Source organism: Ochlerotatus camptorhynchus, unplaced genomic scaffold, assembly GCF_037179485.1.
Source record: "Ochlerotatus camptorhynchus isolate MF236.1 unplaced genomic scaffold, CSIRO-AGI_Acam_v1.1 ptg000116l, whole genome shotgun sequence".
In the NCBI taxonomy this organism is placed as follows: domain Eukaryota; kingdom Metazoa; phylum Arthropoda; class Insecta; order Diptera; family Culicidae; genus Ochlerotatus; species Ochlerotatus camptorhynchus.
Window position 1 is genome coordinate 86,134 of NW_027040606.1, and position 26,981 is coordinate 113,114.

The 26,981-nt window shown below is 40.7% G+C and overlaps 1 protein-coding gene across 1 annotated transcript; it reads left to right on the top strand.

Annotated features, from left to right (window-relative positions):
• The first annotated feature begins 12,202 nt into the window (after positions 1-12,202).
• On the top strand, positions 12,203-26,527 carry LOC135699806 (vitellogenin-A2-like). Its single transcript, XM_065220152.1, has 2 exons — positions 12,203-13,368; positions 26,157-26,527. The coding sequence occupies exons 1-2, from the start codon at positions 12,963-12,965 to the stop codon at positions 26,189-26,191; spliced, it is 441 nt and encodes a 146-aa protein (XP_065076224.1). The 5' UTR covers positions 12,203-12,962; the 3' UTR covers positions 26,192-26,527.
• The last annotated feature ends 454 nt before the right edge of the window (positions 26,528-26,981 follow it).

The following is a 26,981-nucleotide window of genomic DNA, read 5'->3' on the forward strand; positions in this document are numbered from 1 at the left end:
CCAGCCGATTTTCCTAATGAAAACTGCATGGAATAATCCTAAGTACATTTCAGGAATGTTTCAAAAACTTCAGGGCATTGCGAGGTCTTCAGGGATGTTTTATGACCATTTGGAAAATTTTCTGGATCATTAGAACATCCCCAAGAGCTCTTTCCTCCGGAATTATATCCTTGTTTCTTTCGACTGTTCTGTTAGCGCTCAGGCTTTCGACTTCCTCCAGATTTTTTTTTCAATCTACCTGCCAGCGTCTCCAGGAAGTTTCTTCTGTCTTCTCCAGGAAGTTCAATTAAACATCTCTCAGAAATTTCTTTCGTCTAGTTCTGGAATTTTTTTCCAGTTGTTTTTTTTTTTTACTACTATCGGAAGGTTTTTCCGAGCTTCTTCTGGCTTCCCCTTTGTAGCCATTTGGCTACTTCTGGAATTTCCGAAATTTGAATGTGAAATCCGATTTTTTTTTCTGAAAATTTCTTTAAATTTTCGCCGGAATTTTCTCAATTTATGCTTTGGAAGATCCGTGGATGTTTTTCCAACTTCTCTCAGAACTTTTCTCAAATTTCCTCCAGGAGAGCTTCTTTCAATGGATGTTGTTTTCAGCTTCCTCCGGAAGCTAATTCAAACATTCCCCGGAGTTTTCTTCCAGAATTTTCAGATCATAGTCCAAAAGTAAAAAAAAAATGTCGCTTTCAAAAACGGCAAAAATATAAAATTATTTGAAATAGTAAATACCAATAAATACCTATTTTTTAAAACCTTTGACACCGATAAGCTTTAAAATATTCTGGCAACGCTGATACACAGCCTACTACGGGTTGAGCTATTGACGTTGACGGCGACTCTGTAGCTCTTTACTCCTATGAAAAAATCCATAAGCAAACGTCAGACTGTGCGAGAAACATGGCGGACTTTGTACTATCGTTTCACTCCACCAAAAATTCCCATAAGAAACTGTCCTTATTTGCTGGAAGAGCACATTTTTCGACGGTGCCGCCAACGCCAATAGGTTACGTGCATGCAAAGAAAACCAAGGCATTGTATGCACAGGTTTTTTTTTTTCCTTGGATTTGTTTTCCGTCGATCTTGTTTTCCGTGCTGAGCACCAATGCTACCGACGCCAGGAAGGCAGCTCCCACACCTGGACCCTACCTATCGACCCATCAACTCATGAATCGGGGACCAACGGCTTTACTTCCCTTCCGAAGGAAGGCGTGATCAGAGATGTTATGCCTCAGAACATCCCGGCGGCGCCGACTGGGATTGAACCCAGGCCTGCTGGGGTGAGAGGCAATCACGCTTACCACTACACCACCGGCGCCGCTTGAATTGTATGCACAGGTGAAACGGGAACCTTATTTGAACGATGGTGCAAACATTATCACACATACGGTATTGCTGATTGCATTTGAAACTGGACTGCCCAAAAAATGCAAAAAGTGTGATAAAAGTGCACCTTTGCGTCAAATTGCTTTAGTGTTTTCGGAGCACTTATTGCTTGCATCATAAGAAATAAGTGCACAGAAGACACCAAGACGATTAGACGGAAGCTCGCACTTTAATCACACTTTTTAATAAGTGTAAACGCGCTTATTAGTCCAGTTTGGTGTGAAATGCGCAATATATAATTACTTTTATACCCGGTACAGAGTATGGCTTATAACATGTAATATAGACTGTCTTGCAATGAGCACCCATACATCTAGTTTTCACTGGAAATCCTATGTATGAGTGCTCATTGCAAGACAGCCTATATTTCATTATATATGCCATAGTATGTATGGGGTGTTATAATCAAAATTATATCAGATAATTTCACATAAAATTTCTAGGAGCGAAACACAAAACAGAATCTGATCTTGAAATTTGTTTTTGTTTTGAATGTGAGTTGACAGCTGACAGAATTGTAACGGGGGGTGATTCGATATTAAACGTGCATCACCCCTCTACTGAAAAAAAAAATGTCGGTGGATTTTCCCTTTAAATCCAGCTTCCAAAAAAAATCACAATACCTATAGAACTTGAATCTATACTGCTGCTGGTAGGTAAACAACCCAACTGATACGGTAGTTGTGATTGGCAATCTATGGTCAGACTAGATGTTGAGAAAGCCCCTCGATTGGGCAACGGAAAGGTGTAACTGGGAACGCTGCACGATCCAAGAGGTGTCAAAAAAGAGAGAGTGAGTTGAAACGAAGGACAGAAAACAAACGTGTTCACAATTTAGAATTTCATTTTGCGCGATTATATCTCAAATCAGAAAGCTAGTTCTGAACTCGAATAATTGAATGTAAGATCGAGAGTTGTTCAAGATAAGCTAACCACAATTTCGGGTTGTTGCAGTGAAGAAAGTTAGGTTAGCATACGAAAGAGAACCGTTTTTTAAGTAGCCTGTTTAACTCTGTAAAGTCATAACCTAATGTTCAAATAAATTGCAGCCTTAAAGTTTCTCAAAAGCAAACTAAAGGACGGATCGCATTTCACTACTTTCTTTGCAACATTTTCTTTAAGGAAAACGAACAATGGAATACGATTGTCCACTATGAGACAGATCTAATTCTGCCGACAATATGGTACAATGTGAGGATTGTTCCTGCTGGTTCCATTTTGGTTGTGTTGACGTAAACCAATCAATAGGAAATGATGAACGCAGTTTCCACTGCCAGAAATGCCAAACGCTGGATGCTGCTATTAAATCGGATTTCAAGAGTATCAGCTCACATATATCCGATCCCGATAAAACTTCTCGAAGAAATGAAGGCAATCCGTCTCCACACTTTAAAATTTTGGCCGAGATTCCAACAGTCGAGTAATTCTGCAATTTATTTTGCTGAGATGCAGTCAAACAATTGCCGAGACTGAGCAAACAAATAAAATTTTGCTGAGATATCAGCTAACAAACAGATATTTTGCAGAGATATCAGCAAAAGTAAATGCCGAAGTAATCGGCTGTTGGAGATTTTACCGAGCTAGATTAAGTGTGTCCGAAAGATAGATGCAGAACAAGAACGCCAACGGAAGCTTGTTGAACAGAAAGAGGCCTTCAAGCTAAAGCGACTCGAAGAAGAAGAATATTTCATAAACAAGAAGATGAAGCTGCTAGCTTTGAGACGAGGCGTTAATATGACACAAGATTCAACGAGCGTAATCAGCGATTTATCACACCAGAAGGAGGTCCGAAATTGGATGAAAAGCCAGCAAAAGCAAATTGCCACGCTAGGTACGGGTCTAGAAAGGACAAACCCAATTGACCTGCCTATCAGTGACGGAGAAAAGGAAGAGGATTGTAGTTCTGTACGGTCAATATCTACGCAACGCACGTCTCACTTACTGCAGCGGACGGCACAGGTCGGCATGCCCGGTAACATTCGAACGTCATCAAAGTATGTCGAAAATCATCCATATCATGCGACAGTTCCGAACAAGGAATCTTACATGCGCTTTTCGGGTCCAAGCAAGGAGCAGATTGCTGCCAGGCACGTTATGAAAGATGAACTGCCAAGTTTTTCAGGGGACCCCGAAGACTGGCCATTATTTATTAGCAACTTCACAGCGACTACAACTGCTTGCGGCTATACGGAAGTGGAGAACATGGTCCGCCTGCAGCGGTCATTGAAGGGCGCGGCCTTGGAAACTGTCAGGAGTCGTTTGTTGATCCCATCCTCCGTACCAAGCGAGATAGAGACCCTGAGGAAGTTATTCGGAAGACAGGAAGTGGTGATCAACTCGTTGCTTGCGAAAATTCGTGCCGCTCCGGCTCCTAGAGCAGATAAATTGGAGACAATAATATGTTTTGGAATGACCGTGAAGAATTTTTGTGATCATCTCATTGCAGCAGAACAGCGTTCACAAATTGCCGGCCAACATTAAACTCGACTGGGCGTGCCATAAACGTAGCCTACCGGAAGTCGATCTGGAAATTTCGGAAATTTCATGTCTTTCATTGTGGATGCAGCTGCGGAGGTTACGTTGGTCTCTGAAGCTTTCGTCGGAAAACATGCTGGAAAAGGAAAGGGAAAGGTGAAGCTGGAAAAATTGAACGTTCACGCAGCAAAAGCGGAAGTGTCAGAAGATGGATGCGAACCAGATGAGCAAGTAAGGAATCCAAGACACCAGTTCAATAATAAATCGTTGGAGTGTTTCTGCTGTGATATGGCAAACCACCGTATTGTCGATTGTGAAGAATTCGGGAAGATGGCCGTCGAAGATCGCTGGAAACTGGTCCAAAGGAAAGGACTCTGCCGAACCTGCTTGAACAAACACGGACGATGGCCATGTTAAAACTGGAAAGGCTGCGAAACAGTCGAGTGCAGATACAAACACCATACATTATTACACTCGTCACCGAATAACACTGAGAGCACTACCGAAAATACGGTTTTCAACGACGGATCCGGGATGATTGGGCTGCATATCGCAATGCCTGCTATTCTATTTCGTATCATTCCAGTTCGGCTCTACGGCAAATGTGGATATATAGACACCTACGCGTTTCTTGACGATGGCTCGTCCACTACATTGATCGAAGACGACCTAGCTGCCCAGCTGGGAATCGATGGTGAGAAGGAACCCTTATGCTTACGCTGGACTGGGGATGTGACGAGGACGGAAGGCAATTCGCGAAAGATTCAATTGACGATTTCCGGGATCTCATCAAACAAGAAGTATAAACTTACTGATGTCCGTACCGTCGAAAACCCTGAACTACCATCGCAAACTTTGGATTACCATCAATTTGCTCAACATTTCCGGCACCTTCGCGGATTACCCATGGAAAGCTATCAAACTGTGAAGCCCAGGATTCTAATTGGAATTGACCACGTTCGCGTTCATTCGCCTCTGAAGAGAAGAGAAGGAGAGATTGACGAACCAATCGCTGTCAAAACTAGAATTGGTTGGACTATTTATGGGCGAGCCTCGACTAAAAGATCGGAAGGCCAGGTAAACACAAATTGCATTCACCTCTGAGAATGTTCCAGAATCCAGGACGACGAGGAGCTCCATCAGATGGTAAAAGCGCAGTTGGCTCTTGAAGATTCTTGGGTAACGGAGCAGCCATTAGGCAAAGACGAAAAACGAGCTATGGAAATTTTGCAGCGATCGACGAAAAGGACGGAATTTGGATTTGAGACCGGATTAATCTGGAAATACGACCACGTAGAATTCCCTAATGGTTATACCATGGCAATCAATCGATTGAAATGTCTCGAAAGAAGATTCGAAAAGGATCCAGAACTAAAAATGAAAGTCGAGCGGCAAATTGAAGATTTTGAACAGAAAGGGTACATTCATCGTGTAACCCAGGAAGAGCTGGAAACGTTCGATCCGAGAAGAATTTGGTTTCTGCCACTCGGCGTAGTGAAGCATCCGAAAAAGTCGAAGATTCGCCTCGTGTGGGACGCTGTGGCGCAAGTCGATGGTGTGTCACTCAACAGTCAACTGCTGAAGGGACCTGACTTTCTAGTGCCACTAAAAACAGTTTTGCTACGATTTCGCCAACGGAAAATAGCGGTTTCAGGGGACATACGCGAAATGTTTTTGCAGTTAAAAATGTGTTTGGCAGATAAGCAGTCGCAATTGTTCCTATACCGAAGGGACCCAACACAACCACCGGAGGTTTACGTTATAAATGTCGTCACCTTTGGTGCAGCCTGCTCTCCGTCGACGGCGCAGTTCATAAAAAATCGGAATGCTGAGGATTTTATAGGTCAACAGTAGACTGATGCAAAATTTGACTTTTTCGCTCCACAGTGCTTAAATGGTTTCAAATCGGGTCCTGATTAGCCTCCCAAAGTTACAACTCATTTGGTTAGAAACAGACTTTGCACAAGCCATTTGAAGTTTACATGTAAATTACTATGGGAAATCTCAACTTTTTGTTCATTGCCTTCTAGTATTTTTCCATATTGAGCTGCGAAACAGTTCGATAGCCATTCTATAGAAAATTTTCTCAGCTACAACTTTGCTGAAAATTGTTTCTATGTTAAACGAGACAGGAATAAGTTATTAATTATTTAAGAGATTGGTAAACTTATGACATGATCAAGCAGCTGCTCTGTAGGCAACACTGTATTTTGCAGTTTGACATTGTAGCCATGATTTTTGTGTCCAGTTGATTTCTGAGCAGTTGATTGAGCATGATTATAAGACATCAGCGCATTGAACCATTGATACCTTTCGATCCTTGCATTTAATCAAAAAGTGGTCTTCAGCAAAGTTGTAACGTACAAGTACAGTTGAAAGCTTTTGAAGCAGACGGATATGGTAAATTATTAGATAGACATGAACACAAATCTTGGTATACCATAGTAATTCCCATACAAACTTCAAATGGTTTGTGTCATCTCAGTTTCTCACCAAATAGGTTCAAATTTTGAGAGGTTTGTCAGGATCCGATTTGGAATCGTTTAAGCATTGTGGAGCGAAAATTTCAAATTTTGCATCACTCTAATGCGCATGGATTATGTACTACTACGTTCCTGGTTGGCATCGTTCCATTCCGTTCCTGTAGTTACACTGCAGACAAACCACCGGCAAACCGACATGAATGACCATAGCAAAATCAATAAAATTTCTGACGAAAACCCACTACTGACATCTGGCTCCGTGTTCGCGGGAACTATTTAGCTAAGTCATAGAACCGCATGCAAATGAAATGGTTCGTGTCTGATCCATTCTGAACAAATTATTTTTATCTAGATCAGTTGGGATCACTGCAAATTTAAATCGGCCGTTTACGATTTTCGGGCATAAGTCAGAATTAAGTGTCATGTCGGTTTGTCGGTGGATAAACTATCCGATACTGTTGGAGTTTTAGGGGAGAGCACTTAATACCTGCCTGTTAGGAAAAATCGAACGGTTAAACAAATATTAGAACTATTTATTTAACTTACTAGAGAAACCAGCAACTAGAACCATCCAATAAACTATTCCAATCTGCTGGTACCAGAGCGATTTTGGCATTACAACTTTTTATAAAAATAAAAAAAAAAAACTCACCTCCGCACCACTCTCACTGCATACTACTCAAACATCAATTCTGAGGCTCGTTCTTAAGGTCCAAACGCAATGTGGGTGGAAGCGGAACGGAAACAGCATGTTTGACAGTGGACACAAATGACATCAAGATGCCTTACCGAAGTCGATTGGATTCTAGCTAGTTTTCGCTGCCGTTCCGCTTCCACTATCATTGCGCTTGGGCCTTAGGAGCGTATATTTAAGTATGGAACAAGGTATCGAAGTGCTTATACAAGTGCACCTTTATGTTGTCAAGTTTCGTTAAACCACACATATTTTTTGCGATTACGACATATATGTTTTCTATTCTCTTCGAAGATCAACGTTGATTTTCGGTTGATGTATGGCATCGACGATGGAGTTAAGAAGTGGAATTTGGCGTTTCCAAAACTGGTGAAATACCTAGATCGACCATACAAAGACGATTTTTCAAAGAAAATTCTGGAATACCTAACATTTCCAGAATCTGACTTAGGTAAGTGAGTCGAAGTGAATTACTAATATATTTTATTTATTTTAGATGTGAAAACCTGTGCCGTCTTCCTGCTTCTGAACAATGTTCTAAAACCAACGAAGGTAACTCGAAAATTTAAGCCATCGATTTTGGCAGAGGAAGAAATCATATTGTTTGCGGCATCAAACGAATTCTGGCGTCTTCACTAAATTCAACGAAGACTATGCTAAGTATGGATTTCAACCGGTCCCGAAACTGACATTCATCGGCAAAGGTATTGAATCTCTTGAAGAGAGGTTATAGGTACGTTTCCAGGACTTCAGTTATCGATCCATAGATGTTCTGGGTAAATTCTGTGTAGTTTTGACGTAGGCCTACGTCTGTGATTTCTATATGGGCGTACACTTTGTGAAAACCAAAAATGGAACATGTAACAAAATAATGAAAGATTTTGAGCGTTAATAGCTCAACTGCCCCTAGACCAATTTCAATAACTTTATCACAAATCAATTAGAAATATTCCTACGCATCTGTTAAATATAAGACTTAATCATTTTTCAAAATTTCACTTTTGAAAATTGCACGAATGTGAAACTGTTGCTATGATAATTAAAATTATCACCGATTGCCTGCGAATAGCGATTTCCCTAACACAGATTTCAAAGTTGAATTGCATCCGGTCTCACCAAACGTTGTTTATTCAATCACCGCGTGGTGAGTGGTGGTGATCTCCAGTACACAACGAAAGGCTCCTCGCAAGCAGCTAGCTATCAAGGCTGCCTTCAACCACTGATCGGATTCAGTCCAATCACCGTGTGTGGTGGTGTCTGGTCGTCGGCATCAGCTGCAGCAGCAGCAGTGCTTTCGGCGCGTGGCGTTGAACATTGTTCTCCAGTACACAACGAAAAACTGCCTGCAAGCATTGAGCTGCAGCCCACATGAGCATCCATAGAAGGAGGAAGAAGCCGTACCGCTATTGATCGGAATCAGTAGCTCTTCGTGAGTCATTGTGTGCCATCTATGCCAAGCGCGTCACCCTTATTCCAAACAACATATAACTCACTAGCCTCATCTATGTTTAACACCCTAATAGCTCAGCAATACTCAACCATCACGACAAAACGATCCTTTTCAGGACCACCATAAGTTTGTAAAAGAGTATTTTTTGGACATTTGTCAAGGTCATCAATCGGATGTCAGTTCCCATATCTAGATAGAGCTGGAATTAGGGTGCAACAGCTTTTGTAAACAATAACTTCTTTCGATGATGTCTTGAAAGTCAAGGCTCGCCCACGCAAATCAACATCACCGTCAGATAGGGTAAGCCTAATGTTGGTTTGCGTGGACGTGCCTTGAATTCCTAAACATCATGGACAGATGATCTTGAAGACAACATTGGGGGTGTAATTTCAAAAACCACAGTCGGTTACGACATGAAAGTGGTCTTATCTTGATCCAGAGATGAGGGATTTTAATTCTGAATACTCCAATCGATGGGAATTTTTTCTACAAATCTGTTAAAATTAAGACTTCATCATTTTTCAAAATGCCATTATTGACAATTGAACGAATCTGCAACTATTGCTATGATAATTACAATTATCACCGACTGCCTGCAAAAAGCGATTTCCCTAACACAGATTTCAAAGTTGAATTCCATCCGGTCTCACCAAACGGTGTTTATTCAATCACCGCGTGGTGAGTGGTGGTGTTTTTCAGCACACAACGAAAGGCTGTCTGCAAGCAGCGAGCTGCATTTCACATGAGCATCCATAGAAGGAAGAAGAAACCGCACCGCTATTGATCGGATTCCGTAGCTCTTCGTGAGTCGCTCTCGGCCATCTATGTCAAGCGCGTCATACTAAAGAGTATAATCAGAGAGAACCCCGCTCAAATTCCTATTCCTACACCAAACACAAGCTCCTGATGCAGGTAAAAATAAGATTTATTATATAAGACCACGTAGTCCGACATCACCATTGCGTACAACCCCATAGAGCTGTCCCTTTTTGGTCTGGAGCATTCTCGTATTCCAAGACTGGTTTGGCTTTTTATATCCGCGTTCTTCTACAACGTTCCAGTGCAGGAGCAGTACGAGTGTATTAATAGTTTAAAGGCATATCTTTTGAATTGAACATGTTTGCTCGCTTCATTGAGCAGTAACTATATTTAACATCTTCGTAGCAAACTCAAAACTCCTGTAAATTATCGTTATATCTGTACATACCAAGAATTTAATCAGAAATATTTTAATTGGTATTCATTCAAGAGTCATTGCATACGACATGACAGTCGTGATGAGGATTACATTTTACCGGATACATGTTTAGAAAGTACTGATAATGAAACACAGCCAAATTGCATACCGCCTGAAAATTCACTAGGAACATTTTCATGAGTTGATGGGTCGATAGGTAGGGTCCAGGTGTGGAAGCTGCCTTCCTGGCACGTCGGTAGCATTGGTGCTCAGCACGGAAAACAAGATCGACGGAAAAAACAAACCAAAGGAAAAAAAAAACAATGGGAGATCAAGACAAACAACGATAAATTATTAAAAGTAAGTCATGTCTTATTTCCAGCAATGGTGGACGGCAAAGTATGTAACTCTGCTACAAGTACTTCCTCGACAATGAGATGCTACATTTGTGGAAAAATTTCTAAGAGCTTCAACAGTCTTGACAAACTTCAGCCATCTAATCCAGAATCGTTCACATTTGGATTGTCGATTTTACATGCAAGGATTAGGTTTTTGAATCTTTGTTGCTTATTTCTTACAAACTAACTATAAAGAAATGGCAGATAAGATATATATAAAGAAAAGATATTTTGAACTAAATCCAAATCTAAATCATCTTCAATTAAACTTCCATTAGGTCAGAGATCCTGAATAGAAACAGATAGTTAAGCGCAGGAAACAAATCTGAAATGGGGCTTATAGTTGACGTTCCCAAAGCTGACTTTGGGAACACTAACGACGGCAAAACGTCACGATTTTTTTGTAAATCCAGAAAAGTCACCAGCCATAATAGGACTTGACATTCGTCTCATTCACCGGTTGAAAATTATTCTTGAAACAATATCATGTGGATACCAAGTTGACGCTGACAAGTTTGCCACATTTGCAATGGAAACCACCAAGCTGTACGGTTGGCATCGTATGACACCAACACTACATAAGATTCTCACGCATGGAGCAGAAGTAATCCGCCATGTCTTAAATACTACCGATCGGTCAACTTTCTGAGGAGGCTGCGGAAGCAAGAATTAAACATTTCCGAAGCTTTAGACTCAACTTCTCAAGAAAATTTTCCAGAATCCAGTGCAACAGGCTTCTTTTCAGCTCAGATCCGTTCCTCAGCGATCACGATGGAAGCAGTGCTGAAGAATGTTCCGGAGAGGGTTTTGATTCAGATGCCAAACGACACACACACACACAAATTGAGAAAAACAGAATAAATAGAAAAAGTGCAAAGTGAACTATAAGGGGGATTGGCTTTTTTCACTGATATTGATGGCAACTCATCTAAAATCACATTTCTAACAAACTTTCAGTTAATCTTCTTGAAAAATCAGAGATTTAGATTTTTGGCCAACTTTTTAGGTCACATACTCCTCTGTGCGATGGTTACCATCTTGGATTCCAAAATGGCGTCTGGCATTGATTTTCGGCCTATACATATGGTTCCCTTTCTGGAAATACTCATATTGTAGAGTATTTGACAGTATTTTCCATTTTTTTCTGTAACCGGAAGCTGCCATCTTGGATTTCAAAATGGTGTCAGGCAGATATTTCCGGTTGCTTTACGTCACTTAGATTCCAACGATACCCATATTGTGGGGAGTTTCGCAGTATTTCCCAGTTTCCCAAAATTGCAAAAAACTCGTTATTTGGAATTTATTTCGCAAAAAGAAAACTCGTTATTTGGGATTTACTTCTTAAAAAGAGCGACGTACATTGAATACTGCGTAAAAAAGACTTCGTAAACGGTTTAAGTGTAATAGAAGTGCGGTTGCTGCTTAGAATGACGAGAATACGTAAATTCCCCTATAAATGCTAACTTCTTTTCATTGCATTTCATAAAAAACTGTATGATTAGCTTCACCCCACTAGTGCATAATATGCATTTTTAATTTAATTTCGATTTTAAAATGAAGCATGCGATTTCAAAACTAAATGCATGCATTAAAAAAAAATTTGCTACTACAGGTTTGAGAGGTATTTGTTTGTGTGCCAAAAATATAGTTGGAAAAATATTCAGGTTTATCGGTTTTATGGTACAAGAAAATCTCACTCGCAAATGAAAAACAGTCAACTGACTTTTTATCAAATGATAAACATTGTAACTGACAATGTATTTTATTATTTTTTTTTTTTTTTAAGAACGCCTAAACAGTGATTTTTGTGCAACCAGTTGACTCAACCTGTTTACGTATTCCATCAACCACCACAAACACCCCCAGAACGCAGCATGCTTCGATCGGCAAGGCAGTTTTGGCGCGCAGAGCCATCTTGTGGAATCACGATCCACAGCCGAACGAACCGACCACGTGAGAGAAGAGAACCACCGAGCAAACAAACAAATAGAACGAAAACGAATCGCAAGAAATAAGAGAATCACAACCACATGCTTCTCCCGAAATGAGCGCGAAGCGGAGGAAAAAAAATCCGAACGAACGAAACCTGCGCGCCTTTATTTCTTTTAGGTTATATTCTCCCGCTCTCGGCAAGTTCGGCACATTCGTGCTCAAACCACCATTCGATTCAGACCGCTTCGCTTCGCGTTCGACGTTCCAATCTTCGCGTTCATCCGCCGGTCCGCTCGCCCGCGCACACGCATACACACACACACAGGCAGTGTTGTTTTGTATTATTTTGTCGAGAAACCGTGCGGCCTATCTCCTTTCGTTCGTTCGCGAGATATAAATAAGAACAGTTAGAAGAAAAGACATTTTTTCGCGCGCACAAATTTGCCGGCTCGAAAAAGAGAGTGTATCGCTGCTTCTTCGCCGTCATCTTGGTGTCCAAGTTGCTGTTGCCACTTTGTGCGCTTAATTTTTCACTCACTGTGGCGGCTACTACACTAAGTATTGGAGCGCGTTGTGTAACCACCTCCGACCGTGCCTGTGCCTGAGGAACAGTGGATAGTGCTTTGGATTGTTGTATGTTTTATTACGGATTTTGTTGATTGTTATTTGTCAGCGAGTGCTATCGGACAAATTGTCGAGATTGTGTGTGACCCCATCGCTTAGAAGAAGTACAGCCACTGCCAGTCATGGGGAGCTGAATAGTGTAAATATTTGTGCCAACTACATTAGTGTGAATGCTTCTGGAGACGCAGAGGAAAAATAGTTGAAACTGTGTGTTGAAGAAGTACAGTACTAGAACGAATACTGAGGCTGTGACAAAGGTGCCAGTGGGAGAAAAAAAAAATCAAGTGTAGCAATATTATGTGCTTAAGTTTTATCGGAGTAGTACTATATTGAAAATCAGAGTAGCAAAATGACAGCCAGTAAGATATCCCGCCCGAACAGCTTCCTGACGGCATCGGCAGCGACTCCAAGGAATGGTGCCTTCGACAACTACCGGAATCCGAGCCAGATACCACAGAACGTCAACAGGACGAAAAAATGCCTCTTCGGCATACCAGACTCAAATGAAACTAAAAGACTGTACAATGAAAGTGTACAACAGGATCGTCAGCGATTCATCACTCGGTATGGTTTCGATACCGTGACGGGTCAACCTGCCAGAAGCTCATCTTCCATCCCATCATCTTCATCGTCGTCGTCGTCGTCGTCGTCATCGTCATCATCTTCGCGCAGCAGCCCTTCCAGGGACTACAGCAAGCCAATAGATGACTCCAAGAAGCCTTATACGAGACAGCAGCAGCAGAAATCTTCGATAGGTGAGTTTCCCGCCAAAAAATTTCCCCCCGAAAAACGGGTCTCAGGTTGAGGGATGTCGCCTACAAAAACAACCGAACGAAGGAAACGTGAGGGAGGGTGCAAGGTGTGTGTGCGCATTCGCAAAAAATAACAAGAAGCAAATCTGGCGCGTTCAAGAGCCGAAACTTCGACGGCCAAAAGAGAGAGCTCGAGACAAGAAGACATTCGTCGGTCGAGCTTTTCGTTTTTTGCTTGAGTTGGTTTGACCTGTTTCCTCATACACATATTCAAACCGATTTGGCGAGAGTGCAGAGGTGTGCCGTGCAAAGGTGTATACGAATGCGGAGGAGACGGAGCGACCAAGAGAGTGCGCGCGTAAAATTCTAAAATATAACTGCTGCAGCCTGTCTGTCTGGGATGAAGAAATGGCGCGAAATTTAACTCGCTTGCGAATACACAGTCAACAGATTGGTTAGCGTTTTAATTTTCTTTTGGCTATTTTACGAATTCATATTGAATAGGTATGGCCGTAGTTTTTGGCATTGAGCCGGACGTTTCCTGCTTCGGTCCTGGCGAATGTAAATACTCAAAAAAAAACTAATTATTTGAGTTGCATTCGAAACCGGTTCCTTGACCATCGAAAAACCTTCAACCGTCGAATAAACCTAATAGCAAATTGGCCATTAGCATAAGACACTGACTGGTTTAATTTGAACTCGACGGAGCTTGACTGGGCGCTTGTTGGAAGCGATCCCCGATGCCGATTGTGTAACCTCTGCGAGTGTCATTGCAGGAAAATCATGACATTCAATTTGACTCAATTCCGTTGCAGCAATAAAGGCAGCAAATCCCATAAACCTTTATTAAGAAATCCATTTGCGGCATCAACTCGAGAATGCGCATGCACGATTCTCCGTTAATTTATGCGCTTCACTACCCCCATAAAAGTGCGAAAAAACCGTCCGTCCGTCAGTGTTGGATGCAACCCAACAGCGCACGCTCAATTTAAAATGCATCGAACGTTTAAGCAACAAAATTTGCTACCCCGTCCGCTTGCGCGATGACGGCTAATTGCATTCCCATTTGTGCGAAATATTCAGACTTTATGACGTGATGGGGCCTCCTATACCACTACCTATCAACTGCAGACTGCACAAACAATCCCATTTCGGACCAACCCCCCATAAATGATATGGCACTTCAACGACGACGACAAGTCAAACGCTTATAGGCGCGGTTGGAATCAATCGGTTGAAATGGAAGGAAACGGGCTCCCCATATGTGTCCTACAGCGAGAGGGAGTTTTGATTTGTTTATTGTTTACATTTGCTGCACTCGAGAGGAGTGCCCCAAACCATTATTGGGCGGGTGGTGACCAATGTGGGCACACTCGTTTATGGCGTTGTTTTTTTTTTATTGTTTTGCGGACGTTTGCTTGATATGACATTTATATACCATTTTGGGGTTATGTTTTGGTAATGAGTTTTTGAATCGCTCGGTTGAGGATGTTGTTGTTGCTTGATGTATCGTAACGACAACTAACCGGGTAGGTCGAATTGAATGTGCTGAAGTGTGAAGTTACAAAGTTGATGTTGTTTAAATTATGAATACACTCAATTCTGTTTAACGCAAATTCATGTTTTCTTGATGTTGTTCTCATTTAGGATGAGTACAAGGTGATTCGGATTAACAGTCACCGATTTCTTCTTTATGTAATTCTCAATGGGTGAAATGAATATATGTTCAAGTATTTTTGTTTTAACGTGTGTGCACATGTCAGCCTGTGATTCGTTTGCGTGACAAATGTGGGTGGAAATTAAAGTAAAGGGTTAGACTAAATGCTGTTGCAGTTTAAGATATCACGATCAAAAATAGGGTTTATGTCCCTAACCGCGGACTAATAAGCGTCGATTATGTTTATAATCAAAACTCATTAATTAATTTAGCTGAACACGATATTCTACTGCTAAATCGTATGCTTAGATATGCTTATCATGTCGTTTGCTATTAGGTACAACGAAAAGTTGAAAAAAATTACTTATATAAGACGAAAATTCTCCAGGGACATGGATGTAATATCGGTCTATTGTCCTTAAATTGGGCCTATTCATGGATGCAACTTCATCCCATTCTGTTTGATCTTAAAATAGCATTTTTGGTAACGTTTTCATTTGTATTTTTTTAGTCACTATCACTGTTAACTAAATTCTTCAAAACATTTCACAGAGAAAATTTTACGAAAACTACATTAACTTATGTTCCACTACCGTCAAGCGACCACATAATATCGAAATCAAAACATGATGATGTTCTACCGGTTCGGCACCAGTCTTGTCAGCGGTTACGGTAGTCGACACATTTTCTGTGATAATCGAACTGTGAATCTGTGAAGCCTCTGACACTTACAAAACAAGCTATCATAGTAAAGTACCAAACTAAAATGTCATATGACATATGACACTGTCGCCGAAGACCGTCACGAATGTATGCATTTTAGTGTTTTCTCATAATAAGAGCTGCTGATGTTGTGCTTGTGTGAATTCTGAAAATAGCAAGCAATGATGTCCTAATGATAACATTTCTGATCAGAAATGGTTTAATTTACACCAAATTGAGGATTTAGAACGAAATCACAAATGTCACAAGATAGTTATTTGATAATTTTCTATTTGCTCGAATGCTATTCTACCGTTTGTGTTGTGTGAGAGAGATGACGGTAGAGCATGGGTGTACAAATACAAACAAACAGACTGTCATACATGACAACGAAGCGAGTGTCGTAAACAACGTCGACTGTTTCAACCCCCGTTTGGCACACTAAATCTCACTTCGTGATTGTTCCTTATCATTCAAATGCAGACCACATTGTTGACGTCACTCTTATTGCTTGCGTAAGAGCTCATGTAAAAGAAAAAGACGGTGATTTTATTTCTGTCAAACCGATTATCATTGATATATGTGTTTTTCTTATCCAAATGGAAGCAAATGAATCATCTCACAACCACACTTGTAGCTAACTGTCAACTTGATTTGTTTTATTAAAAGGGCCTAGTTCAAATAGTTTTTTCTTACAATACACACTAATAAACTACTAACTAAAATTTTAAAGGAAAAAACCCGAGGAATAACCCTAAAAACAACATTTCCTTATAGTTGAAGGTGTGATTTTCGTCGGAGTCGGAGATGAAAGTATAGGGTTGATAGTTCCACTAGAGTATGACAGTGTGAAAATTGTATATAGAGAGTAGAATGCAAGCAAGGACAACTTTGAAGAAGGTACGAATCGGGTTGATCATCCCTTTTTACCAAACTCCCCCGTGGGAGAGGGACGGTGAGGGGTATCCCGCAGTTGTATAAACCGGTGGAAACTAACGGTTTTAAATTGGTTAGTCTATTGGTCCCAAGCAAATCGATTAACGTACCCCATTCTAATTGAAATTCTAGTACTACACTATGTTTGTCTTGATTCGCTATGAATGTTTGACAGATCATATGAGGGGTTCGTGGATTTTCCAATGTTTCGAGGGGTGCTTCCATTAGCTTGGGACCGAAGAGAGTACCATAGCTGAGCCAAAAAGTTGATCACGTTTCTTTGGGACCTTCTAGTCTTAGAGTTACCTCTATGGTTGTATCATGGAATGCCTTATTGGGTTTTTAGTGGAATACTCATGATATATTTCCAGTGGAAGTGACACTCAACTGAAAGTTCGGTGATTGAAACAAATGTCAAGATGAATTTTCAAATGTCAAGATGAATTAATTGAGGATGGAAATTGATGTATTTTAAATGCAATTGAAGCATCACAATAACATACAGTGGAAAAAAACGACGATGAGAACGACCCAAATTACTCATAATCACCAAAAGTGCAGGAACTAAGCGATGAGTAAGCTTCCATGCCGATGCTTCCACGCATATTTTTCTCTAGTCATTTTTAAACAATTCCTCCTCCAGCGATTCCAACCACACAATAACTAAATATCACTTTTGCAATGCACATCGCAAAACCCAAACAATAGATCAGCGCCGTTCAAATCAAATTATTGCACCCGGGACACAAAACTATTTAAAACTGAAATTAAAAACTATATCTCGCGATGCCTTAAATTACTGTTCCGGTAGCACAAGCGAAGAAAAAAAACAAACAACGTAGATGACGACATCTCTTCTGATTCACAAACACGTTTTTTTTTCTCGATTCTAAAACTTCCACCAATCACACACGTATAACCGTCCGGGAGGCAGAGTGCCAGCGCTAATCAGACAAAAGCACCCGAAAACTATGAAAGCAAACGCACGCACAAATAAGAGAGAAAATTTACAACACAACCGCATCCGAAGGGTGCTCAAAACAGGACCAGACCAACATTTGAAAAGGGTGGAATTCAAAAAATCACCATATCGAGAAAACCACTTCCGAATTTTGATCCCCTAAAAACTAATCCCATTTTAAGACTTCGCATTTTCTGGCTGATTTGATTAGCTTGACATATAGTTAAAAGTGTAATCTAACATGATGCATGACTTAAACCTAAACAAAAGTGCTTTTGCTAAAGTTTGTTGTGTCAGTGATTTGTTTTCATCAGGATTGTTTTTTCCTGATGAATATAATTTGCATACACAGCGAATGCGAACGACCCAAATTTGAGTTAAGTTTACTCATAATCGCAGAAAGTGCAAGAGTTCAGCCGAGAGAGTTGAGCAATGAAAAAATTTGCCTCATGTTTTTTCTGTGGAAAACCACAAAAATCTGCCGGATAATGAGAAAAATTGTGATTGTGATGACGAAATATCTTGAAAATGGAAACTAAATCAGAACTTGGTCGAATTTTAGCAAAAATTTGAGCCATTGCCTATAACAAACAATTACGCAAATTTCATACATCTAGATAGAGCTGGAATTAGGGCGTAACAGCTTTTGTAAACAATGACTTCTATCGATGATTCCTAGGCACTCAAGGCACGCCCACGCAGACCAACATAACCATCGGATAGGGGAAGTCTTTCCCTACCTGATGAGGAGGTTGGTTTGCGTGGGCGAGCCTTGAATTTCTAGAAAGCATCGATTGAAGCCATTGTTTACAAAAGCTGTTAGGCCCTAATTCCAGCTCTATCTAGACATATCGAAGAAGGTCGATTCAATAATGCAATTTTTTTTTCACTATTTTGCCTGGAAGTGCTCTTTTCCTGTAAGTTGCTGTAGAAAAATCATATGCTGCAGAAAGAACGGGGACATATTTTTGCTTTCTGCTGTACAAAATCCTACAGAAAAGCAAACACGGAAACACACCTGCTGTATCGTTACTTTACATTTACTTTGTTGATGTTGTAACATCTCAAGCAACCAAAAGTCGCATTCAACGATGAATCTCACTTTCAAGTACCATAAAGTTCGATCAAAGTTAGGACAGAACTTTCCAGTCCAATAAAGTTCAAATAAAGTTCTTCCCAAGCTACCAAAACAATCCACATTCCACGATAAAACCCATTTTCAAGTACCAGAAAGTGCATATATAGTTCCAACAGAACTTTCAGGCTACTTTAGAAGCTAAAGAAAGCACAAGAGGAACTACAGGTTCCAAAAAGTTCCGATGTGTACTCTTAGCAACTTGGTTCAAAAAAACTTACAAAAAGCATCCTCAAGCACGTCTTAGGAACTTCAGGCAAGGCTGAAAACATGACCGCAACAAAGTTCCGAACAAATTTCCAGCGAAAATTCTTAGAAACTTTAAAGTTTCTTAAAAGTTCCCTGCGGAACTTCTTAGCAACTTGAAAGTTTCTAAAAAGCTCCGTCAAAGCCCACATAAAACAATGCGCACAACAAAGGGTAAGTCACTCAGAATATTGTGCCGAAATTAGATCAGGCACAGCTTAGGCACATCCACCATTAGGCACCTTCGGCACAATCTCGTATGCATTGGATTGCTGTAAAGAAAATGGGAGCACTGCTGGACAACTGTCATTGAAGTTGTTCACAACATTACGTGTTGTTTGACTCGAGGTTTGACTGTATATTCAGAAACATCCTCTAATAGAATATACCAGAGGAACTCAGACCAGCAGTTCACTTATAGATCTAAATACGAAATGTAGGTTCTAGAGTGCGCTCAAGGGAAAGAAGCAGTTAATCAGACCTCATTAATACCCTTAATTCACACAATACTGCAACTCACACAAAACAAACTACAGAAGTCTATTCATCATCCTCTAAAGTCGGTCTCCAACAATGTTCCCCACCGGTTCCAATTTTTTTCCGGCTGCTGATAGACTGTTGCTTTTCACAAAACAACACAAAACACTAAAATTTCACACACCCGCCACTTCCCGCGTCATCCTCAATCCGATTTATCCTTGCGATTTCAAACCAAAACATTCAAGGTGTCAGAAATACCGGGTTGCCGGGATGGATATTTTACAAAAAATCGCAGCTTGCTCTATGATCGGCACAATCGGCACACTGACACAAAAGATGACCCAAGATTGAGATGCGGAGTGACCTACCTCTTGGCGCACAAGCCTTTATTAGTAACAACATTTCATGTACGTAAATATGAATAATATGAATATGATCAGTGGCTCAATAAATCACAATTCTTTTATTTGTGCAATGCATCAATATTCCATCCAAACATAAAAAAATAAGGAGCGATTTCCTGGATTTGAGCCCCCTATGTTCGGCATGCAATCTACGAACGCTAACCACTGTTCCACAAGTGTTCCAATGTAAAATTCATCAAGGTGTTGTGTTTCGTATTCAAGTCAGTCAGCTGGCACTGAAAACTCCAACAGTAGGCGGGACAACAGCTCACTGTAATATACATATCTTATAGCGAATTCGTGCGAAACCGAACTTTTTGTCAGTGCGAACCTCAACCTGAGCTAGGTTTTAAAAACAAACGAACAAACTGACGTTTGTCAGAAAACAAGCAGACCCAATCTTGATACCCGATCCAGGTTGGAACTGAATAATAAACGAATTCGCTATTAGATGGCGTGGCGGTTCGTACTGGGGCAAGCAGCTCTAATACTACTACTAATGCTGATAAATCAGTACTAATTAACATCCGCCTTTAGAAATATCGTTCATAAAGACCTGACTTTAGAATTAACTTTCATAAAAGTGCGAATTTGTTTGGTGTAGAGGACAAAAACCTTTTTGACATAGAGCTACGTATTTCTTTACTATACTCAAGGGTCATATTACGAAATTGAAAATGAGGTTTGAAACGAAAATGGGGGGTGTTTTCAAACGCATATTTCTCAAAATCATTAATGGGAAATATGTCATGCAATATGTCGTTGGACGGGGACACTATTCAGCTACTTTTTGTTGTAAACAATTAAGAAATTTAACGAACAAAATATCAGAAGAACGGACGGATGGAATGAATCTAAATTCTCACGCATGGACATCACTTTCCAGCTTGTGCGCAAATTTGCCTTTTATACAGCGCTGTCTGGCAAGACAGTCGATCTGGTCGGAGCTCGGTGAAAACTGATTACGCAAGAATAGTGCAAGAGGAAGAGCAGCCGCAATGTTCGTCTACAAAAGGGTCTGCCAAATCGCTTCTACCATCAATCTCATTCGCTGATTGAACGTAGAGCATTTCAGTTCGGGTTTTCATTCGCTCTGCCTCAGTGTTCACTCGGCTGTCGACAAAAGCAGGCCACTCTCGATGTGTGCCACGCGATCGTCTGTTTTCTCGGCAGCAACCATTGTGTGGTCCTCCTCATTGTTCTTCATCGACAGTTCTTTCCGTCGATGCGTCAGAAAGCAACCGTTTCGTGATGATTGTGTGAGTGTTGACCACGTTTTGCGTCCATTGCTGCAATGGAAGCGCTTCACCCCACGATGGCGTAACTGCCATACAATGAAACCACTGGAAGCGGCTCCAGTTCTGATGGAGGAGGCTTTTTGGATAGCGGAAGATAAAGTGTTTATTGTGTTATACCTTTTGACTATAGTTTTAAGATGACCAAGAATCCTCGGGTCTGTAAAGTTAATTCGGTTGAGCGTTATCAAATAAATTAATGGACAACAAAGTCGCTCTTTCTAAGTGGTCAAGATGAAGTTGCTACGACGAACGTCAGCAACTTCGGCGACGCTGCCGAAAATACCAATGCTGCGGGTGCAGCGAAAGAGTAGCTTCCCCCCCGTTGGTGGTGAAAAATGTTCACCTCAACGAACTCATTGCCGAACTGGCGGCTCTAGGAGTGAAAGCGGTACACAAGTTGGGACGAGCTGGTACCAAAGTGGTGCTTCAAACAAAAGCGGAGTACGATTTGGTCGCCGCCCACCTGAAAAATGCCAGTGGGGAATTTTTCACACATGCCATCCCTGGTGAGAGGCCAGGTTAAGGTGGTTTTCAGAGGTTTCCCAAACTACGACCCGAAGCTGATTGAGGCTGAGATTAGCCTAGGTACAAGCTGGCTCCCATCGTGGTTTTCAGAATCACGAAGAAGGACAAGACCGCGAAGGCATATGCGAACTCGATCATCGTTCGATGGGAGCCATATCGTGGCGGCCGTCGCGATGTGACCCAGTGCCAGCGAATTTTGGACACGGCACCATCAAACCACCGAATGTGCGGATGAAGCTGCGGTGTTGAAATGCGTCAATTGTGGAGGTGCGCATAAAGGAAGTGCATCAAACGCGAAGAACTTAAGCAGATCCGAAAACAGGACGAATGAAGGAGAAGTCGCCGGTGTCCGGATAGATATATTCCGCCACTCCGCCCCACGAAACGGGGTCCTGCGAATCCGTGGACCCTATTCACCCCCTGTAGAGCTTCTGCTGGACAAAGCTCTCCATCCCCCATGGATTCCGGAGTCAACCCACAGCACAAGCCAACAATCCTGATATGTTCACAGCCGATGAACTGATGGAGATTTTTGTCAACATGACCAGCGCACTTCGTAAGTGCTGCAGTAAGTCTGAACAGATCCAAGTGCTCGGTAAGTACATTATCCAGTATGACGTCTAAGCCGTTAACTATCGTCATCTGGAACCGATTTCCTCCGAAAGCACAACATCGACGTGGGGCTCCTTACCGAGACTCACCTTAAGTCCGGCGACAGCTTCTGGTTGCCTGACCACATCATCATCCGGCTTGATTGCACCAACTCCAGGGGGGTGGTGTTGCGGTCGTAATCAAAAAGGGTATCAAGTTCGTCACTCTTCCCCACTGCCGCACCACCATCATCGAAGCTCTCAGCGTGAAGGTGGAATTGCCAACGGGAATCGCCCGGTTAATCGCTGTGTACTGCCCTCGGCAGTGCACCGAAAACAACGGATTAGGAGTTAAATTTTAGAACGATCTGACCGTCATCACTCGAATTAGCTCTCGATTCGTCATTGAAGGTGATTTGGCGGAACTATCAGCGGAACCCGAACGGACGCTTGCTGTTTGATCACTCGCAGCATGGGCTGTGCACAGAGGAGTTTCCGGATGAACCAACTTTCATCTAAGGGCAGAAGCAAATTCTACCGATCAATCGCGTTCCTTCCGTTTGTGCCTTAGGCACAGACTCTTCTACTTTCTTTTGTTTATTGATTGATTTGATAAGGCTCAATCGGATTTACTATAAAGAGTCGAGGATTCTTGTTCACTACACAAAACAGCTTCAAACTATTGTCAAAAGGTACAGCACAATAAACACTTTATTTTCCGTTAGCCAATAAGCCTCATCCATCAGAACTGGAGCCGCTTCCAGTGGTTTCATTGTATGGCAGTATCACCAACGGGGGGCAGAGCGCTTCCATTGCAGCAATGGACAGGCATGGAAAATCATTTACATTCATTTCATGCATTCATTTACATTCATTTGCTTCTAACTTTTGCCATCAACAGCATTCCGCAAAATGATGTAAAGAGCTTTAGTAGGTTTTGTTATTAGCTGCAACTTTTGCTCAAAACTCAAATCTGTATCCCTTATGCATCACGAATTAGAGCGAGCAGAGCTTGTTACTGTTTTTCAGTGAATGTAAAATACATTCACTGAAAAACAGTAGTGGATTATGTTAGCTCTGGTTCGTCGTGCATAAGAGATACGGATTTGAGTTGTTAACAAAAGTTGTAGCTAATAACAAAACCTACAATAGCTCCATACATTATTTTGCGAAATGCTATTGATAAAAAAAAGTTAGGGGCAAATGAATGTAAATGAATGCACGAAATTAATGCAAATGATTTTCCATGCCTGGCAATGGATGCAAAACGTGGTCATCACTCATAAACTCATCACGAAACGGTTGCTTTCTAAAGTCGACGAAGCTTCGAGCGAAAGAACTGCTGATGAAGAACAATGAGGAGTACAACAGACGATCACGTGACACTCGTCGAGAGTGGTCTGCCTCTGTCGACAGCCGAGTGAACACTGAACCCCTTTATGACAACCTAAACTTTTCCAGTTGAATTAATGTATAGGAATGATGAGATAAATGTCAATCATTGTGAAGCCATTTTAAAATCTTTTAATTTTTTTGATTTAGTATTGTAAAAGTAAAATTAACACTTGTATAACTTTTAAACATCAAAGCCAAGAATTATCATCTTGGAGGATGAACAAATTTGGGAAGTAGCTCGAAAACATTTACAGAGCTCTTTTAAAACACGGGAGGTTTTCTGCATCACTTATAACCCAACCCAAGTAACAATTTGGGTTTTATGAGGGTTCTGTAGACCATGACTTAGACTTGAAGAATTCTATAAAACCTCAATAAAACTTGGGAAGTAACGTTTTAAGTTTTATTAAATACTACAAAGCTACAATAAAACAACATTCATAAAATCCTGGTCAAGGCTGTTTTGCCATTGATGCATCTACCAAAACTTCATTAAGACTAGAATCGGTCTAGTTGGCCCAGCCTGTAGAAGGTTCTGAAAGATGTATTCTCGGAGCTCTTCAAGATTGATTTACTGCAAGAAGGTTCAATGACGAACGCATTGAGAACCATTTGAATACCGTATAGAAGCTGTTTGGCAACAATAAAACCCGTTCTTGAGCCGTTTTCCCTAGCCGCTTGCTAAATCCACAAGAAAAGCATCAATCAAGACAGAAAAGAGTTCATAATTACCATCCGATCTTATCAAAATAACTAACATAAAAACTGAACGTATCAAAATTTTGTTGAATTACCAAAAATATTTAAGCAGTTCTCATAAAGTGACCCAGTTTTAGGTACCATATTAAATCTTATGTGAAATGTACGTGATAACACCGAAAAAAAATTAGTCCGCCCTCCGAAAACGTCGATTTTACTAATTATTTTAAATTTCAGTAAAAACAAAATTATACTTAAGATCGATCATCAAGCCTAGCCAAGAATTTGTTTAAAGAGGAGGCATAAAAGTTGATTTTCATGGACCATTTGTGAAAAAGTTGTTTTGCTTTCAAGAAATCGTTAAAAAATTCAAAAGGTTTTAAAAAGGCTTATATGGAGAAAACTTGCAGACTGAATTGTATTTATCTAAAACCATTTTGCTTGATCCTAACCCATTCAGATTTATGGCAGCATTTATGGAGGCAAAGCTGCCGGCAAAAATTTAAACGTCAAAGTTTGTTATCTTTCTATAGTTGCACTGTGCGATCCAGCGTTCTTCCAAGCAATGGATTGGAAGCAGTTAAGCTGACAGGGCAAGTGAATTGATCAACTGACTGGAACGCGAATTAAATGTGTAAACCATACCATTCAACTGACTTGATCAACTCACTTGAATTGAAAAAGTTGAACCAGGTTCAACTTTTCAAGCCACTTCAATTCAACTGAGTTTATCATTTGACTTGCCTAGTCTAAACCCAGCTTTACTCAGAAATGGTGCGATACTGTTGTATTATATTTAGCATTTCGAACAGCTTGTTCGCGAAGAAGATCCCCTTCTTCCGGATGGTTCCCAAAAATCACCATCAAACGACGCAGGAATGTACGCTTGAATTAAATGTTTGATGAGTTGACCCTTTTGCCGAATAAAATCGCTGCCAGTTGGTAGTTTGCTGTCGGTACTGATCCAAGTAATTCCGATCGTCACCTATTGGTACCGGTTCAGCCGGACGCGCTGGTTCTTCTAAACAAGTAAATTTGGATGAAATCGACTTCCCTTCGATCGTTGGAATCGCTTGAGTTTGTCATCCTACTTCTTCTTTTCCTTCGAGATTTCCTTGTCATAAATGTTGGGTTTATTCACTATGGGGATCCAAATCTTTTAAGTTCAATTTGTAAACAGAGTAATTGTGGATTTTATGATACACAAAAAGACTAAACAGCATTAAAATGTGCTTTTTGCTCTCACTTAAAACCAAATGATTTTATGATTGCTTTTATAATGATAGAACATCTTTAAACAGTATTTGATCAAGACATTAATAAGCAATTGCTGCAGAAGTTTATGAATGAATTACAGAAGAGTTTTATGAAGGGATTGAGAACTGCTTTAAATTTAACTTTTATCGTCGACTTTTTTCACCAGACTATAAAAGGTTTTTGAAACAGCGAAAAGCTGAATTACAAAACAGCAATGTTTTACACTTTGAAATGCTGTTTTTAAACTAAATGGATTGTTCGTTGCCTTTATAAAACCATCATAAATTAGAGTGGATGCCAAATGGTTGGTGAAATTATAGAACATGCTTACATGGCCTACAAGAAATTTAACACTTTTTTAAAAAAAATGAAGCACCCTTTCGATCACCACCAGTCGGAAGAATATGAACTTTCCAGATGTAACTCGTTAAATCAAATCAATCATTCTAAAACCCCAAAAAACCTTAATTTAACTAACCATCTCTATTCTCCTTCCCTCTTTCCAGATCTGTCCGGCAAATACGGCAAACGCCAGTGTTAAGGCAAGACGCGACTTTCGAAACGGAAGTCTTCCATAAAATTACCGCGGAGAATTTGATTCTCCCATCGGCAACAACACTTTCAACATCGTAGCTCATTTCAATTTGGACCAGTTTAACTTTTTGAGAAGCACACATCCACCCCGCCCCCTTGTACATTATATACACTTCGATAATGTTATACGCAAAACAAAACAGAAAAGATTAAGTGCGAAAAGAAACCCCCCCCCCCCCCCTATCCCTCCCGGACGCTTTGAACGCCGCCAGCAAAGAACCGTCGAGGGAACCACCAATCAGCAAAAGTAATAAAGAAAAGATAAACGTGAACAAAAAAAAAACACAAACATTCTTGTGATATACCTTCTAAAACCAGTACGGTTTTTGGGCGACACTGTTGGTGCCAGCAACAACGGCGACTCGGTGAAGTGAAGATCCCCCACTTTTATTGTTGTATTAATTTATAGCAAATTTTGTTGATTAAAACCGAAATTTTAACTTTTATTTGAGTAGTTTTTAAGGTTCCACACAGAAGACGCAGAAAAGGCCTTTTCTCATTGGGTAGAGTTTTATTCCTAGAGTTTCTGTTTTTGAACAGCGATCGAATTAGGCGACGGCCGAGTCCGCCGCGAGAAGAAAAAAAAAGGAAAACCCGATTTTCGCTTTCATTAGCTATTTCTTTTCTTTTTTGTTTCAGCTACTCAATCAAAGAAAGAGGGAAAGAAAAGAAAAATTCATAGTGATCTCATAATTTTATTGATAATTGTTTTTTTATTAGAAAGAGAGAGGAAATAA